The 18,519-nt window shown below is 41.5% G+C and overlaps 1 protein-coding gene across 2 annotated transcripts; it reads left to right on the top strand.

Moving 5' to 3' along the window:
• Positions 1-13,969: 13,969 nt before the first annotated feature.
• On the top strand, positions 13,970-17,885 carry LIPT1 (lipoyltransferase 1). 2 transcript variants are annotated; one of them, XM_061626873.1, is made up of 3 exons: positions 13,970-14,171; positions 15,249-15,390; positions 16,435-17,885. In XM_061626873.1, exon 3 carries the CDS (start codon positions 16,634-16,636, stop codon positions 17,747-17,749), a length of 1,116 nt encoding a protein of 371 aa, XP_061482857.1. In that variant the 5' UTR covers positions 13,970-14,171; positions 15,249-15,390; positions 16,435-16,633; the 3' UTR covers positions 17,750-17,885. The 2 variants fall into 2 exon arrangements, with proteins under 2 accessions (XP_061482857.1, XP_061482856.1); XM_061626872.1 differs by lacking the exon at positions 13,970-14,171 and adding an exon at positions 14,198-14,377 and having other exon boundaries at positions 15,245-15,390.
• Positions 17,886-18,519: the final 634 nt, after the last annotated feature.

Here is an 18,519-nt window from a genome sequence, read left to right as displayed (position 1 = left end):
ATCTCGCCCGGAAGCAAATAGGAAGCCAGTGCAGACGCGCCAGGACAGGTGTTATATGCGAAGACCGACTGGTCCTCGTCAATAATCTGGCAGCTGCGTTCTGCACCAGCTGAAGCTTCCGAACTGTCTTCAAGGGCAGCCCTACGTAGAGCGCATTACAGTAATCCAATCTTGAAGTTACCAGAGCGTGGACAACGGAGGCGAGGTCGTCCCTGTCCAGATAGGGGCGTAGTTGCGCTACCATTTTTGTGATAAAGTTTGATAAAAACTAATAAAATAGGCTTCTTGCAATAATTCCAAAACTCAGACTGTTGGAATATAGCCTAATATTGCATCCATGAAGATGAAACCATTCCCAGTCAAATATCCCTATACCTCTAAGACTGCAGTGTTTACTTAACCATCTCATTAGACTTTCTCCCAAGCCAAATCAGCATTCCATGGTCACTGAGCATTCTTGGCCCTCATTGAGTTGTTTTTAGGGGCAGTTTCCTAAATATTTTTGGTACTTCTGCAAACCTTCAGGATTCACTCTCACGTAAGTTAGTTTAGGATTTGTAGCCTTAATCCCTAATAGGCCTGTGCCACTGAAAATGGCTGTTTTCACCATTGTAGTTTTCTCCTAATTAGCACCCAAAGGTGGCAGTATCCGTTGCCAACGGATGTTGTGCCTTGGGTAATCCTTAGATTCATGGGGGACTGGAGTGCTCTTGGCTCTCAACATATCAGAGGGAGGCACTGCCACACCAGGCATATTTGTCAGCATGGCAGACTTGGTGAGGAAATTCATATTTGACCCTTATACCCGCAAAAAGGTCATCCTTTGATGTAATCCTCATATGAAGATTGGGGGCAGGACTTTCTTGTGGAAGTGTTGGGCAGAAAACAGCCTGTACACATTAGACAGCTGATTGGAGGGATGGAGACTTTCTCTTCTTCCTGAGCTTGCAAAGTGGGTATGACCTCTCTATGGCAGCATAGTGGCACCACAGCCAGCTGAAACATTTGTCAACTACCTTATCTGGCCCTGTGGCCCTCAGCGCCTTGGAATCTTCAGAGTTGCTGGAGGACCTGATTGCCTCAGCTGAGAATTACAGGCTAGACATATACATGTGTTGATCATTTTAGGATAAAATTAAATTTGATTAGCAGGTTCATAGGGAGTAGAACGGGGACCCAGAACAACCAGTAAGGGAAACACAGCAGAAAGCAGTTCTAGCCTCAGTGTGAGGAATATATTTGGATGTTAAATTACTAATATAAGAATAGCTTGCTGGATTAGGCCAATGGCCCATCTAGTCCAGCATCCTGTTCTCAACCAGATGTTTAAGGGAAGCCTGCAAGAAGGACCTGAGAGCAACAGCACTCTCCCCAATTGTGATTCTCAGCAATTGGCTTTCAGAGGCATATTGTGCTTAATCCAGCAGATAATTTTATTCCAAGTGTACTGGATCCCTCACTGATTTTACCAAAAATGCATTTCAAGTGCCAATAAATGCTGGCACTGCAGCGCATCTCCAGCATCTTTAGTACATATCATATGGTCCTGCCTGGTGGTAACCCCGTTTTGGTCAGAGGTCCTCACACACATTAATCTAGTTCTAGAAAAATCTTGGACATTCCCACATGTTAACATAATATTGGAATATATTCTGATATTTAGGGATCTCACCGAGGGGCAACGACGGGCTCATCTACACGGGGTTACTGTGTGTCTGGTGTTACTCACATCTCCTCTTAAGTTGCATGATTTACATGACATTACTGGCAAACAGAAGCTATCACACAGTTTCCCCCCTGTAAATCAGTACTAACCCAATCTTCTGATAATCCAAAAGGGAAAGGAAAAAACGTCTTCACTCCGTAGCTTTAGGGCTTGCAGATGCTTTGCTCTGATGTTTTTAGGTGGGTGTGTCAATCGTTCCCCTTTCCATGCCCACTCCCTCCTTTCATTTCATTTAATTTCCTGCGGGCTGAAGAGAAACTTTCACTGCTTTCTCCTGTTCTGCAAAGCCTTTTTTATGTTGCTGCAAACAGTACCTTATTTTTCTTTTCCCCCTAACTTGTGCACAAAAGCATAACACTGTTCAAACAAAGATTTGTATTTCATCTGTATTATACCAGGGAAAATACAAATAATTGCACTTCCAGGTTGTTATTTTTTAAAAAATGAAACTTACTGGTAGAGCAAATTGAGCATGCTCGGTTGCCAGGTAACCAAAGAGAGTGGAAATGTAAAATTAGAGGGTGTGGTCTTTAGGAAACTGTGTAATTGATGCTTCCACTCAAGTTTGACTAGAAAACACCATGTTTGCAGTTGGCATTGAACCCTTACTGTGGATGGTGGAAACAGAAAACGGAGGTAAAAACAGTGTCTGTAGCACAAAGTTATGCTCCCATGTGGATAAGCCTGAAGTTGGATCCTGCAGGCACTGATAATGCCAAAGCAATTGATGTTTGCAATATCTGAAAGAACATCTCTCGCCTCCTATTGTGCTGTGGTTGGAGGATCTGTTACCACTGGCAACATATAAGTGGGTGCCTTTTCACAGGTGGCAGCAGTATGAAAAGTTTTCAGATATTTGGTCTGCATGCATGAACTTGTTTGAGCAGTGTGACTGAACTTTACCTTCTAAGGTGTTTTGACAAATTTGAGGGCTAGAGTAATAAACCTTACCTCTCCCCCCCCAATTATTTGTGTCTTTGTGTGTGTATGAGGAATGTCTATGGATGGATGGTGTTCAGCAGTGTAAGGTGTAACTTTCTTACATAAAAAACACACAAGAGAGAGGAATCAGGAGGCTTGGGAAAATCTCATGGTTTGCAGAAGTACCTACACACATGCACAAAGGAAAAAAACCCTCTAAGAGGAAACCCCAGAAATAGAGTAGCGAAGACAACATGCTTAATGGACACAGAATGCTGACTATTGGATGGGGGAGGAGACAGAGAACCAGAGTGAGGAGGAATGGAGTGGCTGGATATCAGAATAGGAGAACACTACATCATTTTGTTGCAGGTCCCATTTGTATATACTAATAGCAAACTCATTTCTCCAAGCACCAATCATGATACAAGCAAAACATCACCGCTCATGAACAAGAGGGAGGGTACTTACCATTTAAAGACACAATAACATTTTTATGGTGGCAGCTCACCAATTAATTAGCCAACACTGGCAAAAGAGTGTTGGGACTATCACTAAACAGATGGTACAACAACATGTGGCAGATTCCCTTGGCAGAGAAACTCGCAAGCAGACTGAAGAAAACAAGAGGGCAAAACAGTAACTTTGGAATAGACTTGTTTTGCTTTCATGCATATGTAAACAGGTCAGACTCATTAAATGAGCCACTATCAAGTCAGTCCATGGCTCCTTATGGACAGAGAGCATAAATCAGTGTGGACATGAGACTTATTACATTTCCCTTTTTTGAATTGATACCAGTGTTTCTATAGTTACATGTTCTTTGTGAAAACCTTGAATAAAAATATTGTTGAAAAAACCCCCAAAGGGAGGTATCAGCATGCTTGAGGTAACCACAAGGTTTGCAGAAGTACAAAACAAAACGTGTAAGAAACAAAAACCTAAGCGTCTAACCCTCATCCCACCCCCAGGACTGATCATGCTCAGCAGGCACAGAATGTTATGTTAAGAGAGTGAAAATGGAAAAGGGAGGAGTATCCTGATAGAAGGCACAACTGACTATCTGGAATACTGTAGAGCAGCAATCCTTACTGCAACATCTTGTTGCAGATCTCACTTGTTAGTAAATATTACAGTGGTTTTTTCCTCACATTGATATTTTTCATTACAGTTTCTTCTAGAGCTCTGCAAAACAATTGGCTGAAGGAAGATGGGAAATACGCCTCAAGACTTTCCACGTCCTGTAGGTTTTAGCAGAGGGAATATGTATCCAGGAGACTCTGCTTGACAAACTGCTACTAGCCAACGGAAAGCTTCTCATATAAACATATAACTCTGCTTAGAAAGATCACACTAACTGAGGAGTGCCTGCCAGTAGCACCGATTTGTTATTGAAAATAATGGAGGAAAGAGATCAGTTGCATTTCAAGAACTCCTCAGGTTACACCAGGAAGACTTGCATTCTGGTTAGTAAGAATTGCTGTGTTTTCTTCTTTTCTTCAGGTAAAAGAAAAAATAGGCAGCTCTGTGGCATTTAGCTCACGAACAGAGGCTGGATTGTATCATAAGTATAGTACTACTAACACACTTATAAAAGTAATCACATTGCACATCAGTACTATCAGCATAGTCTTGTACTTTTAAATATATTTCTAAGGTAACTCAATTTTTTTAGATGTAGTGTCATAGCCTAATGTGTGAACTGATATCAAATAAATACTAAACAACATATATACATACATTCAGCTAATCAAAGACTTTTTTTCATCTATAGAGCAGCTAACAAATTCTGGAGAAATACAGGATAATAGCAATGTACTTGGTCCATAAAAAGTATCAGCTGAATTGGGGGAAAATGGAGCAGATTATAATTTCTCCACCTAAAGAAGAGTGGCATAATCGGGATTGACCAAAACATGTGATAACCGGCTCTTTCCATTACAGAAATAAGGATGGTCTGGACCCTATAGAATGTGTAAACAAAGGGGTCCTCTATGTAAACAATGAAAATGACACAAAACAATAAATGATGTCGCCTTCTATCCATGAATACAATGACTTGCTGAATATTATAGTATATAAATAACAGTATTTATGTATATTCATAATATTCATCTATCCTTGTCTTAGTTCTGAAACTACTAAACCCAAACTAGGCATAGAATAATATGTTACTTACTAAATATTCAGATGATACAATTGTATGGCTGCTGGGCTCTCAAGATAACATAGTGCACTCCTTGCACCGAGATAAGATGTTGCATAAATAAAATTTGTAGTCCATCCATATTATCTAGATCAGGGATCAGTCCATATTATCCAGATGAGGTAGGTAACCTTTTTAAGCCTGAGGCTTCCCATCCCTGATATAGACTATACCATGTCAGAGGCACAGAGTAGAAGTTATAGAGAAATATCAAATGTATATATATTGCTTGGGTATGTGATGCATCAGGCAAAATATTAAAATGAGGTTCCACTCTTTCCTTCCATCATACTAGAGCTTCAGCCAGAGTTGGCTGGAAGACAAAAAGTACATTTAGAAAGATACACCCTATTTTCACAAGCAACTGAGTCTACAACCTAAGGTCAACTATATTATGTTTACAACTTTATTGAATGACACATTATGCTGTATCGTAAATATGTTTAATGAATAATGGTTATTTCTCTTTGTTAATTGCTACCTGAATTACTGAAAAAACTTGGGTTGCATAACCATGTCCAAACCACTAAATTACACCAAAGCAACAAAATTTCCCAAATGGGGTTTATTTATTACTGTTACTACATACTGCACTGCTATATTGTATTGCTATTTCCATTAATAACACTCACTGTTACTTATCTGGTTCACCAATCCAATTGACTTTGTCGTTTTTGTGATTATAGCACATCCAGTGCATTTTCATTTTAACAAAATAAAGAATGTTAAATTTCATGTATCTTAATATTTCTACCAGTGGCAAAATGCATAGTTGCTAGGATCAAATATGTTAGTTAACTTAATTCTTTCAAATATTCTGATATTTTTTGTTGTTGAACTTTTGCATTGGGTTTGTATAACTGTCTCTGACCACCATCACTGACTGCATTTCTGAAATCTTTCTGAAATGGTAACTACATAATGGGCAAGTGTTGCAGTAAAACTAGTACTCCAGTATCTATAATACAGAATGATGCAAATATTGGAACTTCAAGTGCAAATGACCATTTTCTTCAAAACACTGGGGAAATCAGACTAGGACCTATGACTGGCTTTTTCCAAAACACAGGAAAAAAGATACCAGAATGGATACAAAATAATGCAAGCACTCTCTCAGATGCTAGCTCTAGTAATGTAGTGAGCTCTCAAAACTTTGCTAAAGAAAATGATGGTTTGGAAATGACTGATGTTCAATGATGCTTGTTTAAATGCTTCTGCCAAAATGTTTATAGTATGAGAATTTTCCATTTGCTTATTAGAAGAATAAACAAAAATAATGTTTAAAAGCCAAATCAAATTCAATAATCTACTATGAATCTCAAGACCCACTCTAGGGATGGGGGAGAATATTTGCTGAATTGAATTTATTACCAGATTTTGACTTAATCCAACAATCCACATTGTTTTTGGACCAGCACTGATTTCTTGCGGTAGGTTACAGCTGTCATCGGCTCGTTTTGTTTTTTTAAAAAAATCCACTTCGAATTTTATGTTATTGTCTTTGTAATCAGCTTTTCTCTAAGCTGATGCATTCTTAACCTAACTCGGAGAATCAAGTGCCTACAGAATAAGCATTTTCATTAGCATTTTCATTAGTAATTACATTTTTTCCCCACTGGCAAACCCCCTGCAAATCGGCAATTGCACAAACGATCAGGAACAAAAAATGGCAGATCGGTAGTGAAAGCTGGACTGTCAGAATTCAAACGGATAGGAACCAGCTACTGAATCCTTTCCCTAACCCACTGTATGTTGAAAACTGTTTATCACAAACATTTTTAGCTAAACACCCCATATCTCACCCAGCGTGCTGCTCCAGAGAGCCCCCATCCTTCAGGGAAGGTTTAGGAGAAGCATGGAAGTTGGCCCACATGCATATGCAAACATCACGCATAGCACTTTGGACTTCAGCAATTATATGGTTAGCTTATAACTTATAAAGCAGGAAACCTAAACTGTTTTATATATGTAAGTAATTCTGGTTACATAGGAACCCTTCCAAATCAGAGCCAGTGTGATATAGTGAATCATTAGAGTGTCAGACTGGGATCTGGGAGACTAGGATTCAAATCCCCATTCAGCCATAAGGCTCACTAGGTGACTTTTGGCTAGTCATTGTCTCTGAGCCTAATCTACCTCACAGGGATGTTGTGAGGATAAAATTGGGAAGGGGAGATTCATGTTTGTAAACCACCTTGAGCTCCTTGGAGGAAAGATAGGGTATAAATGTAATAATCAATAAAACAAATAGATCCTATACATATCTATTCAGAAGTAACTCCCATCAACTTATATGGGACTTACTCTTATGTAATTGGGTACAGGATTGCAACCTTATTAAAACCAGAACTTGGAATAGTTACTTTTTTTGAACTACAACTCCCATCAGCCCCAGCCAGCATGGCCACTGGATTGGGCTGATGGGAGTTGTAGTTCAAAAAAGTAACTTTTCCAAGCTCTGATTAAAACTTTGTCTTCCATCTGAAAAAGAAAAATGTAGTATGGCGGCGTGACTGCTCACTGAAGTAGGGTATTGCCAAATGTTACCCTGCTGCTAAAATAATTGCACTGGCTACCCATTAGGTACCGGGCCAAGTTCAAGGTTCTGGTTTTGGTGTACAAAGCCCTACATAGTTTGGGACCAGGATACCTGAAAGATCATCTTGCCCCTTATATACCCACTGCACTCTACAGGTGATCACTGCACTCTACAGGTGTGGGCCTCCTGCACATACCATCTTATCAGGAGGTCCATTCTGTACAACATAGTGGTTGTGGCACCTATCATTTGGAATTCCCTCCCCTTAAATATTAGACAGGCACCATATCTGTTAGCTTTTTTGCTCCTACTGAAGACCTTTCTCTTTCAACAAGCCTTTTAAGTAGAGACCTTATTCCAGTCTGCAAGTGCGTTGGAATTGCTTTTTAATATGTTTTTAAAGCTTTAAAGCTCAGTCATGTGTATGTTTATTCAAAAGTAAGGCCCTCTGTATTCAAAGGAACTTACTCCCAAGTCTACTCAGAAGTAAGCTCTAAGAGTAAGTAATGGATAACCATGTATAGGACTGCAGCCTTATTCTAGTTTTTAATCATCAACTATTTTAGAATACTTGGTTTGTTTACTCATTGGTCCAGTCTACACACAATATTAAGACAATCTATGGCTTACCAGAAACATGCAGGCTCCTTGAGAGAAAGTTGCAGTCACTTTACTCTGTTTGCTGTTGTGCTGTGCTGATGCATTTATTTATTTATTTGTTAAATTTTTATACCGCCCCACTAGCATAGCTCTGTGGGCGGTGTACAACAAAAAATGCAGATATATACAATAAGATCCCATAATATAATACAACAGAAACATATATAAAAATGAAAAGTCTAAAATCAGTTACAGCAAATTTTAAAACTAAATTAAAATTAGATTAAAATGCCTTAGAAAAGAGGAAGGTTTTAACTTGGCGCCAAAAAGATAGCAATGTCGGCGACAAGCGCACCTCATCGGGAAGACTATTCCACAGTTTGGGGGCCACCACTGAGAAGGCCCTAGTTCGTGTTACCACCCTCCGAGCTTCTCTGTGAGTCAGAACTCGGAGGAGGGCCTTTGATGTAGAGCGCAGTGTACGGGCCGGTTCATATCGTGAGAGGCGTTCCAGCAGGTATTATTTATTTATTTATTTATTTATTTATTTTCATTTCTAGACCGCCCATAGCTAATAGCTCTCTGGGCAGTGTACAAAATGAGATTAAAATACAATATAGAATAAAATCAGTAACAAAGGAACACATTAAACTAAAAACATTAAACATAAAGCATTAAACATTAAAATGCCTGGGAGTATAGCCAGGTCTTAACCTGGTGCCTAAAAGAAAGAACCGTAGGCGCCAGGCGTATTTCCTCCGGTAAGCTGTTCCATAATTCGGGGGCCACCACAGAAAAGGCCCTAGATCTAGTAACAGTCCTCCGGGCATCCTGGTGAGTTGGTACCCGGAGGAGAGCCTTAGATACTGAACGAAGTGAATGGGTAGGTTCATAGCGGGAGAGTGGTTCCACAAGGTATTGCGGTCCCACACCGTGTAAGGCTTTATAGGTCAACACCAGCACCTTGAATCTAGCTCAGAAACAAATAGGTAGCCAGTGCAAGCGAGCCAGGACAGGTGTTATATGCGCAGAACGATTGGTCCTTGTCAACAGCCTGGCTGCCGCATTTTGCACTAGCTGAAGTTTCCGAACAGTCTTCAAGGGCAGCCCTACGTAGAGCGCGTTACAGTAATCCAGTCTAGAAGTTACCAGAGCGTGAACAACCGAGGCGAGATCATCACTGTCCAGATAGGGGCGTAGTTGGGCTACTAAGCGCAGGTGGTAAAACGCATTCCGTGCCACCGAGGCCACTTGAGCCTCGAGCGACAAGGAAGGGTCAAAAAGGACCCCCAAACTACGAACCTGTTCCTTCAAGGGGAGTGTAACCCCATCTAGAACAGGATAAGCATCCACCATCTGAGCAGGGAAAGAGCTCACCAACAGTGTCTTAGTCTTGTCTGGATTGAGTTTCAGTTTATTAGCTCTCATCCAGTCCATTATCGCGGTCAGGCAACGGTTCAGCACATCAACAGTCTCACCTGTGGAAGGTGAAAAGGAGAAGTAGAGCTGCGTGTCATCAGCGTACTGATGGCAACGCACTCCAAAACTCCTGATGACCACACCCAGAGGCTGCATGTAGATGTTAAAAAGCATGGGGGACAAAATCGACCCCTGAGGGACTCCACAATGGAGAGTCCAGGGTGTCGAGCAATGTTCCCCAAGCACTACCTTCTGGCGACGATCCGCTAAGTAGGAGCAGAGCCACTGCCAAGCAGTGCCCCCAACTCCCAACTCCGCAAGCCTCCCCAGAAGGATACCATGGTCGATGGTATCAAACGCCGCTGAGAGATCAAGGAGAATCAACAGAGTCACACTCCCCCTGTCCCTCTCCCGACAAAGGTCATCATACAGGGCGACCAAGGCTGTTTCAGTGCCAAAACCGGACCTAAAACCGGATTGAAACGGATCCAGATAATCGGTTTCATCCAAGAGCGCCTGGAGCTGGCCGGCAACCACCCGCTCCAGAACCTTGCCCAAAAAAGGGACATTCGCCACCGGTCTGTAGTTGTTCAAAACATCTGGGTCCAAAGAAGGTTTCTTTAAAAGAGGTCTTATTATTGCCTCCTTGAGACTACCAGGGACTACTCCCTCTCTCAAGGAGGCATTTATTACCTCCCTGGCCCAGCCGGCGGTTACAGCCCTGCCAGTCTTCACTAGCCAAGATGGGCAAGGGTCCAGAGCAGACATGGTCGCCCGCACCATTCCAAGCACCTTGTCCACTTCCTCGAGCTGCACCAACTGAAATTCATCCAATAATAAAGGACAAGGCCGCGCTCTGGACACTTCAATGGATTCATCTGTCATAACATCAGAGTCTAAGTCCCGACGGATGCATGCAATCTTGTCCTGGAAGTGCTCCACAAATTCGTTGCAGCGGGCTTCCGATGTTTCCTTAGTATCATGAGAGCCAGAAGGTAGAAGCCCTCGTACCACCCTAAAAAGCTCCGCTGGGCGGCAAAGGGATGATCTAATGGTGGTAGCAAAATAAGACTTTTTTGCCGCCCTAACCGCTTTTATGTACAACTTAGTGGAAGCACTTACCAAGGAATGATTACATCCGTCAGGAGTTCACCTCCACCTGCACTCTAGCCTCCTTCTCTCTTGCTTCATCACTCTCAGCTCCGGGGTATACCACGGTGCTGTATGAGTTCGGCACTGAAGGGGGCGTGTGGGAGCGATCCTGTCGATTGTATTGTGGTCCCATGCCGTATAAGGCTTTATATGGCTTTATATATATGGCTCGGAAGCATATTGGTAGCCAATGCAAACGAGCCAGAACAGGTGTTATGTGTTCAGACCGCTTGGTCCTCATTATCAATCTGGCTGCCACGTTTTGCACAAGCTGTAGCTTCCGAACTGTCTTCAAAGGCAGCCCTACGTAGAGCGCATTGCAGTAATCCAATCGCAAGGTTACCAGAGCATGTACAACTGATGTGAGGTCCTCCCTGCTCAGATAGGGACGTAGCTGGGCTACCAACCGAAGTTGGTAGAACGCATTCCGTGCCACCGAGGCTACTTGAGCCTCAAGTGACAGGGAAGGATCTAAAAAGACTCCCAGACTACGAACCCGTTCCTTTAGGGGGAGTGTAACCCCGTCCAGGACAGGGTGTATATCCACCATCTGATCAGAGAAACCACCCACCAACAGCATCTCAGTCTTGTCTGGATTGAGCCTCAGTTTGTTAGCTCTCATCCAGTCCATTATTGCAGCCAGGCAACGGTTCAGCACATTGACAGCCTCACCTGAAGAAGATGAAAAGAATTAGAGCTGCGTGTCATCAGTGTATTGATGGCAACGCACTCCAAAACTCCTGATGACCGCACCCAGCGGCTTCATGTAGATGTTGAAAAGCATGGGAGACAGAACTGACCCCTGCGGGACTCCACATTGGAGAGCCCACGGTGTTGAGCAATGTTCCCCAAGCACTACCTTCTGGAGACGACCCGCCAAGTAGCAGCGGAACCACTGCCAAGCAGTACCTCCAACTCCCAACTCTGCGAGCCTCTGGCTTAGCATGTCAGCTGAACCTGGGCTTGTACGTTAGGTCTCTCCAAACAAATCATGAACTGTAAACAAGGTTTGTCCTAACCAAGTCAAGTCTCTCTGTTTCTTCCCAGTGTAGTTCAAGACAAAGCTGGTTCCTCATCTGTTATAGTCACCAATGACATCACCTCCAGGGACGGGCAGAAGGCTGGCCCCCTTTGGTCCACCTTCTCGAAGCATCTTCAGCTAGTAGTTTTTGTGGCAACCAGTCACTTGTACTTGTTAAAATGTAAATGTACTGCCTTTAAGTCGATTCCGACTTATGGCAACCCTGTTAATAGGGTTTTCATGAGGCTGACAAGCAGTCATCATGCAAATCAATACTTGATAGACTAACTAGACTACTAGAGGCATTAACCTAACAGAAAGGCAGGTCTGACCACTTTAAAAATCTCTTTCTACAGAATCCTATATTACAGATATACAACCACAGGCATGGAAGGGTACCCCAAACATGACATCTAGCCTACCCCCCACCATATAACAATACCTTTACCCAGTGCTTTTTGTTAGTAAAAAAATGAGGTGCATCTACTCGTCTCTTGCTAAAAATGCTGTGGGTGCCAGCACAAAATGGCTGCCATGGGAAGCAAAAAGAGATGTGCTGGTATTCCTTGCCAGTGAGTACTGTCACAAAAAAAGCCCTGCCTTTTCCCATTGGGTGGAATCCAATGGCTGTCACTCCACAGATGGAAGGAATCCATCAGCAAAGACAATTTTAATGATTCCTCCTCATATTCTTGCAGCCTCCTGTCCCCCCCCCATCTTCTTTTGAAGGCTGTACAACCTTAGAGCAGATGGTGGGGCTGCGAGGTGAGGTGAGGTGAGGTGGGGTGGGGTGGGGAACAAAATGGCCTCCCTCCCCATTCTGCTGGTGCATATGCTCCATCAGCAGAGAAACACCCCTTGAGCTTAGTAGGCCTTCTGAGTAGACATGTTTAGGATTGCACTGTCAATGTGCTTTAAATATGGAAAGTGAATCAGGCACTCATTTTATTGAGATCACACCTGAACTATTTTAATAATGGAGTGAAGTGGAATTTTCCACTCTCAGGGGTCATTGGTATTAGTTTGTAAATAAGGTTGAAGGGTAAGGATGTTGTGACAGGATGGGGCAGACAAAAGATGAGTATGTGCATTCATACTTCCTCTTAATGGAGAATTACCTGACGAATCATGGAGCCAGGTGGGAGCACATGACTGTACATTGTAAAAACATATGAAAGACCCTCTATTTGAGGAAGAAGGCAGTCTTCTGCCATAGCACATGCTAGCAGGGACTCCTTACAATTGTAAGTATAATAAACAGCTGTAAGGTTCAACCTGCCTCAGTGTCGTTTCCTGGACAAGGACTCCATTAAGGAGAAAATTCCACAACAGGAGAAAGAATGCATTTCAGATTACATGAAACAGCAGCGCAATGGAGACATCCTGGGTTTCTTACTTTGCTTCCCTGGGGAAAAAAGTACTTTCATTCATCTAGAATCCCAAATTGCCATGAAAACCTATTTATAGGGTTGCCATAAGTTGGAATCCACTTGAGGGCAGTCCATTTCCATTTCATGTAGTACTGTATCTTCTTACCACATTAGGGGTGTATGCATCAACTATTGTTGTATGTAATGAGTGTTCTACTCAGTGCTTTTTGGGTAGAAACAACAAGGGCCGGTAAATGCTGGGGCTATAAATGCTGGTACTCCATACTGGTGAGTTCTGTCTCAAAAAAGCCCTGGTTGTACTTATCCCAATTATTGCTTGCCTAATAATAATTTGTGCTTGCCTTGTGTTAAAATAAAACAAGAAAACCTGAAAAGTTAACACATTGTGGAACTGATTTTTTCCCTTTTGTAGTTATTTGCTTCCTCTTGCAATCCTTCACAGATTTGAAGCAATGTGTTCAGAGACGCTGTCCAGCTTTAGTGTTTCCCCAAGGCTGGCCACATTAATTACTCGCAGCTTGGTAATGGGGCTGCCAATTATTTTGCAGAGGAGAGGAAAGGAGTAAGGATGTACCATGAGCAGCTGCACTTTAGTAAGAAGGAATACAGGGCACTTTCTGATTTTGCTTTCCTTTCTGTTATCAGCCTCTGTTATGGTTGGGCAGAAAAATTATGAGGACTTGATCTTAAAAGGCCACGGAACTACAAAGTCCACTATTTGATTTTTTTAAAAGTCATTGTGTTCAAATTTAGCAGATATTATTTATTTATTTAATATATATCTTGTGAGTGGCTTTGATTTCCTCATAATTCTGATCCACGTATTAATATATTTTTGCAAGTATGCTCTTCGGCTATGAAAAATTACTCGTGAGATTCTCACATTGTCTGGCAAAGAAGAAAGGCAAAACATTCAAATAACGCACTGTGTCTACAAATATCAGAACACGTCGCTGCCCTTCAGCCAATCTCTCTTCCCGTTCTCTGCCCACTAACAAGAGAATTACCGTCAGCTGTCTTGAAAACAATCTGCAAGGGGGAGAGAAACGTAAAAGAGAAAAGCTCCTCTCTCCATTCAACCGCAGGAGAAAAAACACTGAGCAGAATTTGACAGCATGGAAAAGAAACGGCTTTCTTTTTTTTGCTGCGTGTGCGTGTGCCCCCAAGGAGCTCTCTGGATAGGAACTCAAGGGTAGGTCCTATTGTACGGACACGGAAGGCTTTCTGTGCAACAACTACAGTTATTAAGAAAAGTAGTCTCTAGTCTCCACAGACATCTTCCGGGTTATTTCGACATTGTACCCCTAATCTCTCCCGGAATAGAGAGCTGCCCATAGGGGAAAAAAATGGAAAAATCAAGGATTTTAGCGTAACTGCTGTGCGGCAGACTATCCGCCAAAAGGTACCAACAATGACAAAAGTTCCTTGAAAACAGCAACAGTCTGATCTCATTCTCATGTCGAAAATGTTGACTTGATTTTTTTTTTAAAAAAGCAAAATGTTTGAACGTAGGTCAATGGAGCACAAAGTTTCTGCAGGCAATTGGCTCATGGATTTGAGGAGACAGTTTATCGAAACTGACCGGCTCTGTAAATTGAGTTTTTTATACAGGACTTTGGGCTAGAAAACCAAACCACCCTTAGCACGAGCTCTGACTTGCAATATTAACATTCGACAATATTGATCTATTGTAAGCCACTCTTGAGCCAGAACTGTTCCCACTCCATCTGCAATATTAGCGTTGGCAAGGCTGGGTGTGTGTGTGTACTAGTACTTTACTGAAATTTCTAAACAGGTAATACAGAAGACAAAAAAAAAGAACTCCCTTCCCTCACACAGACAGCAAGAAGGTATAATTACAGGAACCTTCTATAATTTTTGTTCCCAGGTTGCTTACTGTTATTTTGTCCACTTGTCATAAAAAACAAGGCAATTCCTGCAAGCAGATAGGACAATATATTAAATGTTTTTAAAACAATTCCTGCAAACAGAAGGGGAAATTTTCGAATATTTAAACACTACAAAACACACGAGCGCACGATATAAGTTAGAAAAAGCATGAACTCCCGTCTTTGCTGCTACTCTTCTTTTTTTTAAGGCGGGGGGACTACACACTGGTGCGCAATCACCGCTTTTCCCCAGTCATGAATTTTCCCATTATTTTCTATGGCTATTGTCACTTCTGCCGAGGAGAGGGCAATAGGGTTTAAAGAAACCAGGAAGTTCCTTATCCAGACAATGTGTGACTCTACATATTTCTTGGCTCTAGGTAGAACAGAGCTTGTTCGGCTGATTTCTATGTCTATGGCCACTGCCAATCTATTCAACGAACTGTTTGAGATTATTCCTCGCGGACCCAGGAGCTGATTTCCAGAAAGCATTTCAACAGATATCGAGCACGCTAAAGAGAAGCTGGTAAATCTCCCTCCTTATCTTGGTGCCGGCGCCCCGCGGGTTGTCTTTGATAGACTCCAGTCGCCTCCCTTTCTTTTTGGGCTCCACACTTATATATTGCTTTTAGGTGGCAATCCTATATAGAGCCCTATTGAACTCGACCGGGTTTACTTTTGTACTATAAGGTTGCATTCAATGTAATGCTTTTGAAGTACTGCATGCCTTCCGTATCCTAAGCCTTGCCCGTCAATATGCTTCCCCTTGAGTGTGACAAAGAGGTCTCTTTGAGTGTAGTATGTTTGGACACCCTGAAAGTCTTAATGGGCTTAAATATTTTGTAACTACAGGATGGCTGCTTGAATGATTACAAAGGTGATAGCTTTGTGCACAGTTGAAAATGTTTGGCAGGCAGTATTATTTTTATTATTCCTGGATGATTTGGCCAGAAACGCAGTTGTAGTTTACAGGTTCCTCTGTGGGCAAGTTGCGTGACTAAACACTTCCACAAAAGGTTTTAACACACACATGTCCGGGGGGGGGATCCCACTAAACTTTTTAATATACACGTATCCAGGGGAATAATCCCACGAGACTGCATGTCTGGGAAACCATTGCCCTAGGCATCAGTAACTTCGTTAGGATTATATCTAGCCTAAAACAGAAACGAGGCTTTATCTATAAAACCCCTCTTTCTCTTCTCCTTGCACTGTTGGGAGTATATTCTTAGTGCCAGCCACACTAGCTGTCCCAAATGGACTGGCAACATGTGCTATAAAAATGAGGGTTATATGTATCTGCTTGCACCAGCGCTGACAGCGTAATGCTTGGCATGTAAAGCTGGGTTGTGAAAGAAACATGTACTTTAGCAAATTAATCAAAAGTGGGAGGAAAGATACCGTTTAGTTTGTAGCATAAAACCTAATCTGTTAAGAACTAATAATCCTTCGTTGCATTTCATGTGGCTAAAATTATTGATTTGAAGCCACTAATTACCCAACCAAATATTTTATAGTGTGTTATACGAACTATTTGAGGGTAAACAATGAATGCTTTTTTTCTCCTTAGGTTGTCAATTATACACACAAGTGGAATAGAAAATTTCTGCATGTTGTTCTGTCTTGTAAAAGTTCATTATTTGCTTGCCAGAAAGGAGAAATATTGTATAAAATGATATAATCCTTTCAAGGGTTTTGTACTGAAGGAGAGTGGACTATGCAAAACGTGTGTAAGCCTTTGATGTTTGCTTGTTTTATTACCTGAAAACATGATAGCCCAGCCATCTCTGAAGAAATGGTTCCAGTTGTATTATGTCCTCAAGGTTCCAACTGCTGGGTTCAAATGTGCAGCAAGAGGACTGATCCTACAATCTGTTTCTCAGGATGTTTATCAGAATTTAGCATTAGAAGACTGGATCCATGATAATATGAATTTAGAAGACAGACAAGTTCTTTTCCTTTGGAGAAATTCTTCTACTGTAGTAATTGGTAGACATCAGAATCCCTGGCAGGAATGTAATCTTAGATTCATGAGACAAAAGGGTATAAAACTTGCTAGAAGACGAAGCGGAGGAGGAGCAGTTTACCATGATCCAGGCAACATCAATCTCACTTTCTTTACAACAAGGAAAAAGTATGAAAGAATGGAAAACTTAAAACTCGTTGTTGGAGCTTTAAAAGCCCTGCGACCCCAATTAGATGTGCAGGCTACAGACAGATATGACCTCTTGTTGAATGGGATTTTTAAAATCTCGGGAACTGCTGCAAAACTCGGAAGAACTGCTGCTTACCACCATTGCACCTTGCTCTGCAGTGCTGATAAATTTGTTTTATCAACTGTGCTCAAGAGTCCTTACAATAGGATAAAAAGCAATGCCACTCCAAGTGTACATGCCTTAGTGAAAAATCTCTTTGAAGAAGAACCTACTTTAACTTATGAGATGCTCATGGATGCCATTGCTGAAGAATATGCTGCATACCATCAAATTGATAACCATATCATTGAAATAAATCCAGCTGATGAAACAGAATTCCCTGGAATTAATAATAAAGCCAAAGAGCTCCAATCCTGGGATTGGCTATATGGCAAAACACCAAAGTTCAGCATTAGCACATCCTTTAATATAGCTGATGAACAATCTTGCCTTGAAATTAAAATAAATATGGATGTAAAGAATGGCAAAATTGAAACTTGCAACATTGATGTGCCTCAGTTCTGGTTGCCACCAATCATGTGTAATGAACTAAAGAACAATCTCATTGGCAGCAAGTTTTGCCCAAGGGAAACCACTACAGTGGCAGCTGCTTTGCTGGGAACGTGTACAGATTACAAGATACACAGCAAGTGGAATCTCTTGTGTGAGAAGATAGTAAAACTAATGTGATTCCTGATCATTAATGCTATGTCAATACAATCTTGTTGTGGTAGAGGGTTTTAAGGACTTGGCAGAACATAACAGATTGAATAGTGAAGTTAAAAGACTACTTAACATGAATAAATTCACTTATTTTCTTTTTAAAGAGGAGCTTGTTAAGTCATTGTTGCTGTAAGCTCAGTTACCATTCTACTTTCCTGGTAAAAATTCAGGTTCCATATTGGTTACTTTCATATCACTACTCAGATTAATTTGAAATGTTTATCATCACACCTTAGAAGTCTTCTCATTTCTTTTTTATTTCTAACAATTAACATCCTACATACATGCCTAAGTGATTCACCCAATGGCTTGCAAACAATATAAAGCAAAATAAAAATGGAGGTAGAAACAAACAAAAAGAAGTAAGTATAAAACATTAAAAACATGTACCCAGAAACATTTAGGACAAGAGTTTTAAGAAGGGCAGTTTAGTCTTGCTGAATTCCCAGTTCTAATAAGGCATGCTGTGCATGAAACAGGAGTTACAATGTGCATTGTTAGGTTGGGATCTTAAGCCCATTTACTTGAAAACAAGTTATACTGAAATCAGTTGGACTTGATTCTATGTAAATGTACTTAAGACTTTGGTGACTTGGTATTTCCTAGTAGTTTATCAGGAGGTAGATTTAAAAGAGACTTAGAACGCTTAACTCAGTGGTCACTTTATGTGAAAGTTCACAAGAAAAGTCCTGACCTCCCATTGTTTACAGGTTGGCATGGGGCCTGATTTTGCTAGG

This window comes from Rhineura floridana, chromosome 5 (assembly GCF_030035675.1).
Source record: "Rhineura floridana isolate rRhiFlo1 chromosome 5, rRhiFlo1.hap2, whole genome shotgun sequence".
NCBI lineage: Eukaryota > Metazoa > Chordata > Lepidosauria > Squamata > Rhineuridae > Rhineura > Rhineura floridana.
Note: the sequence above shows the minus strand (reverse complement) of the source record. Positions and strands in the feature narration are given on the sequence as shown.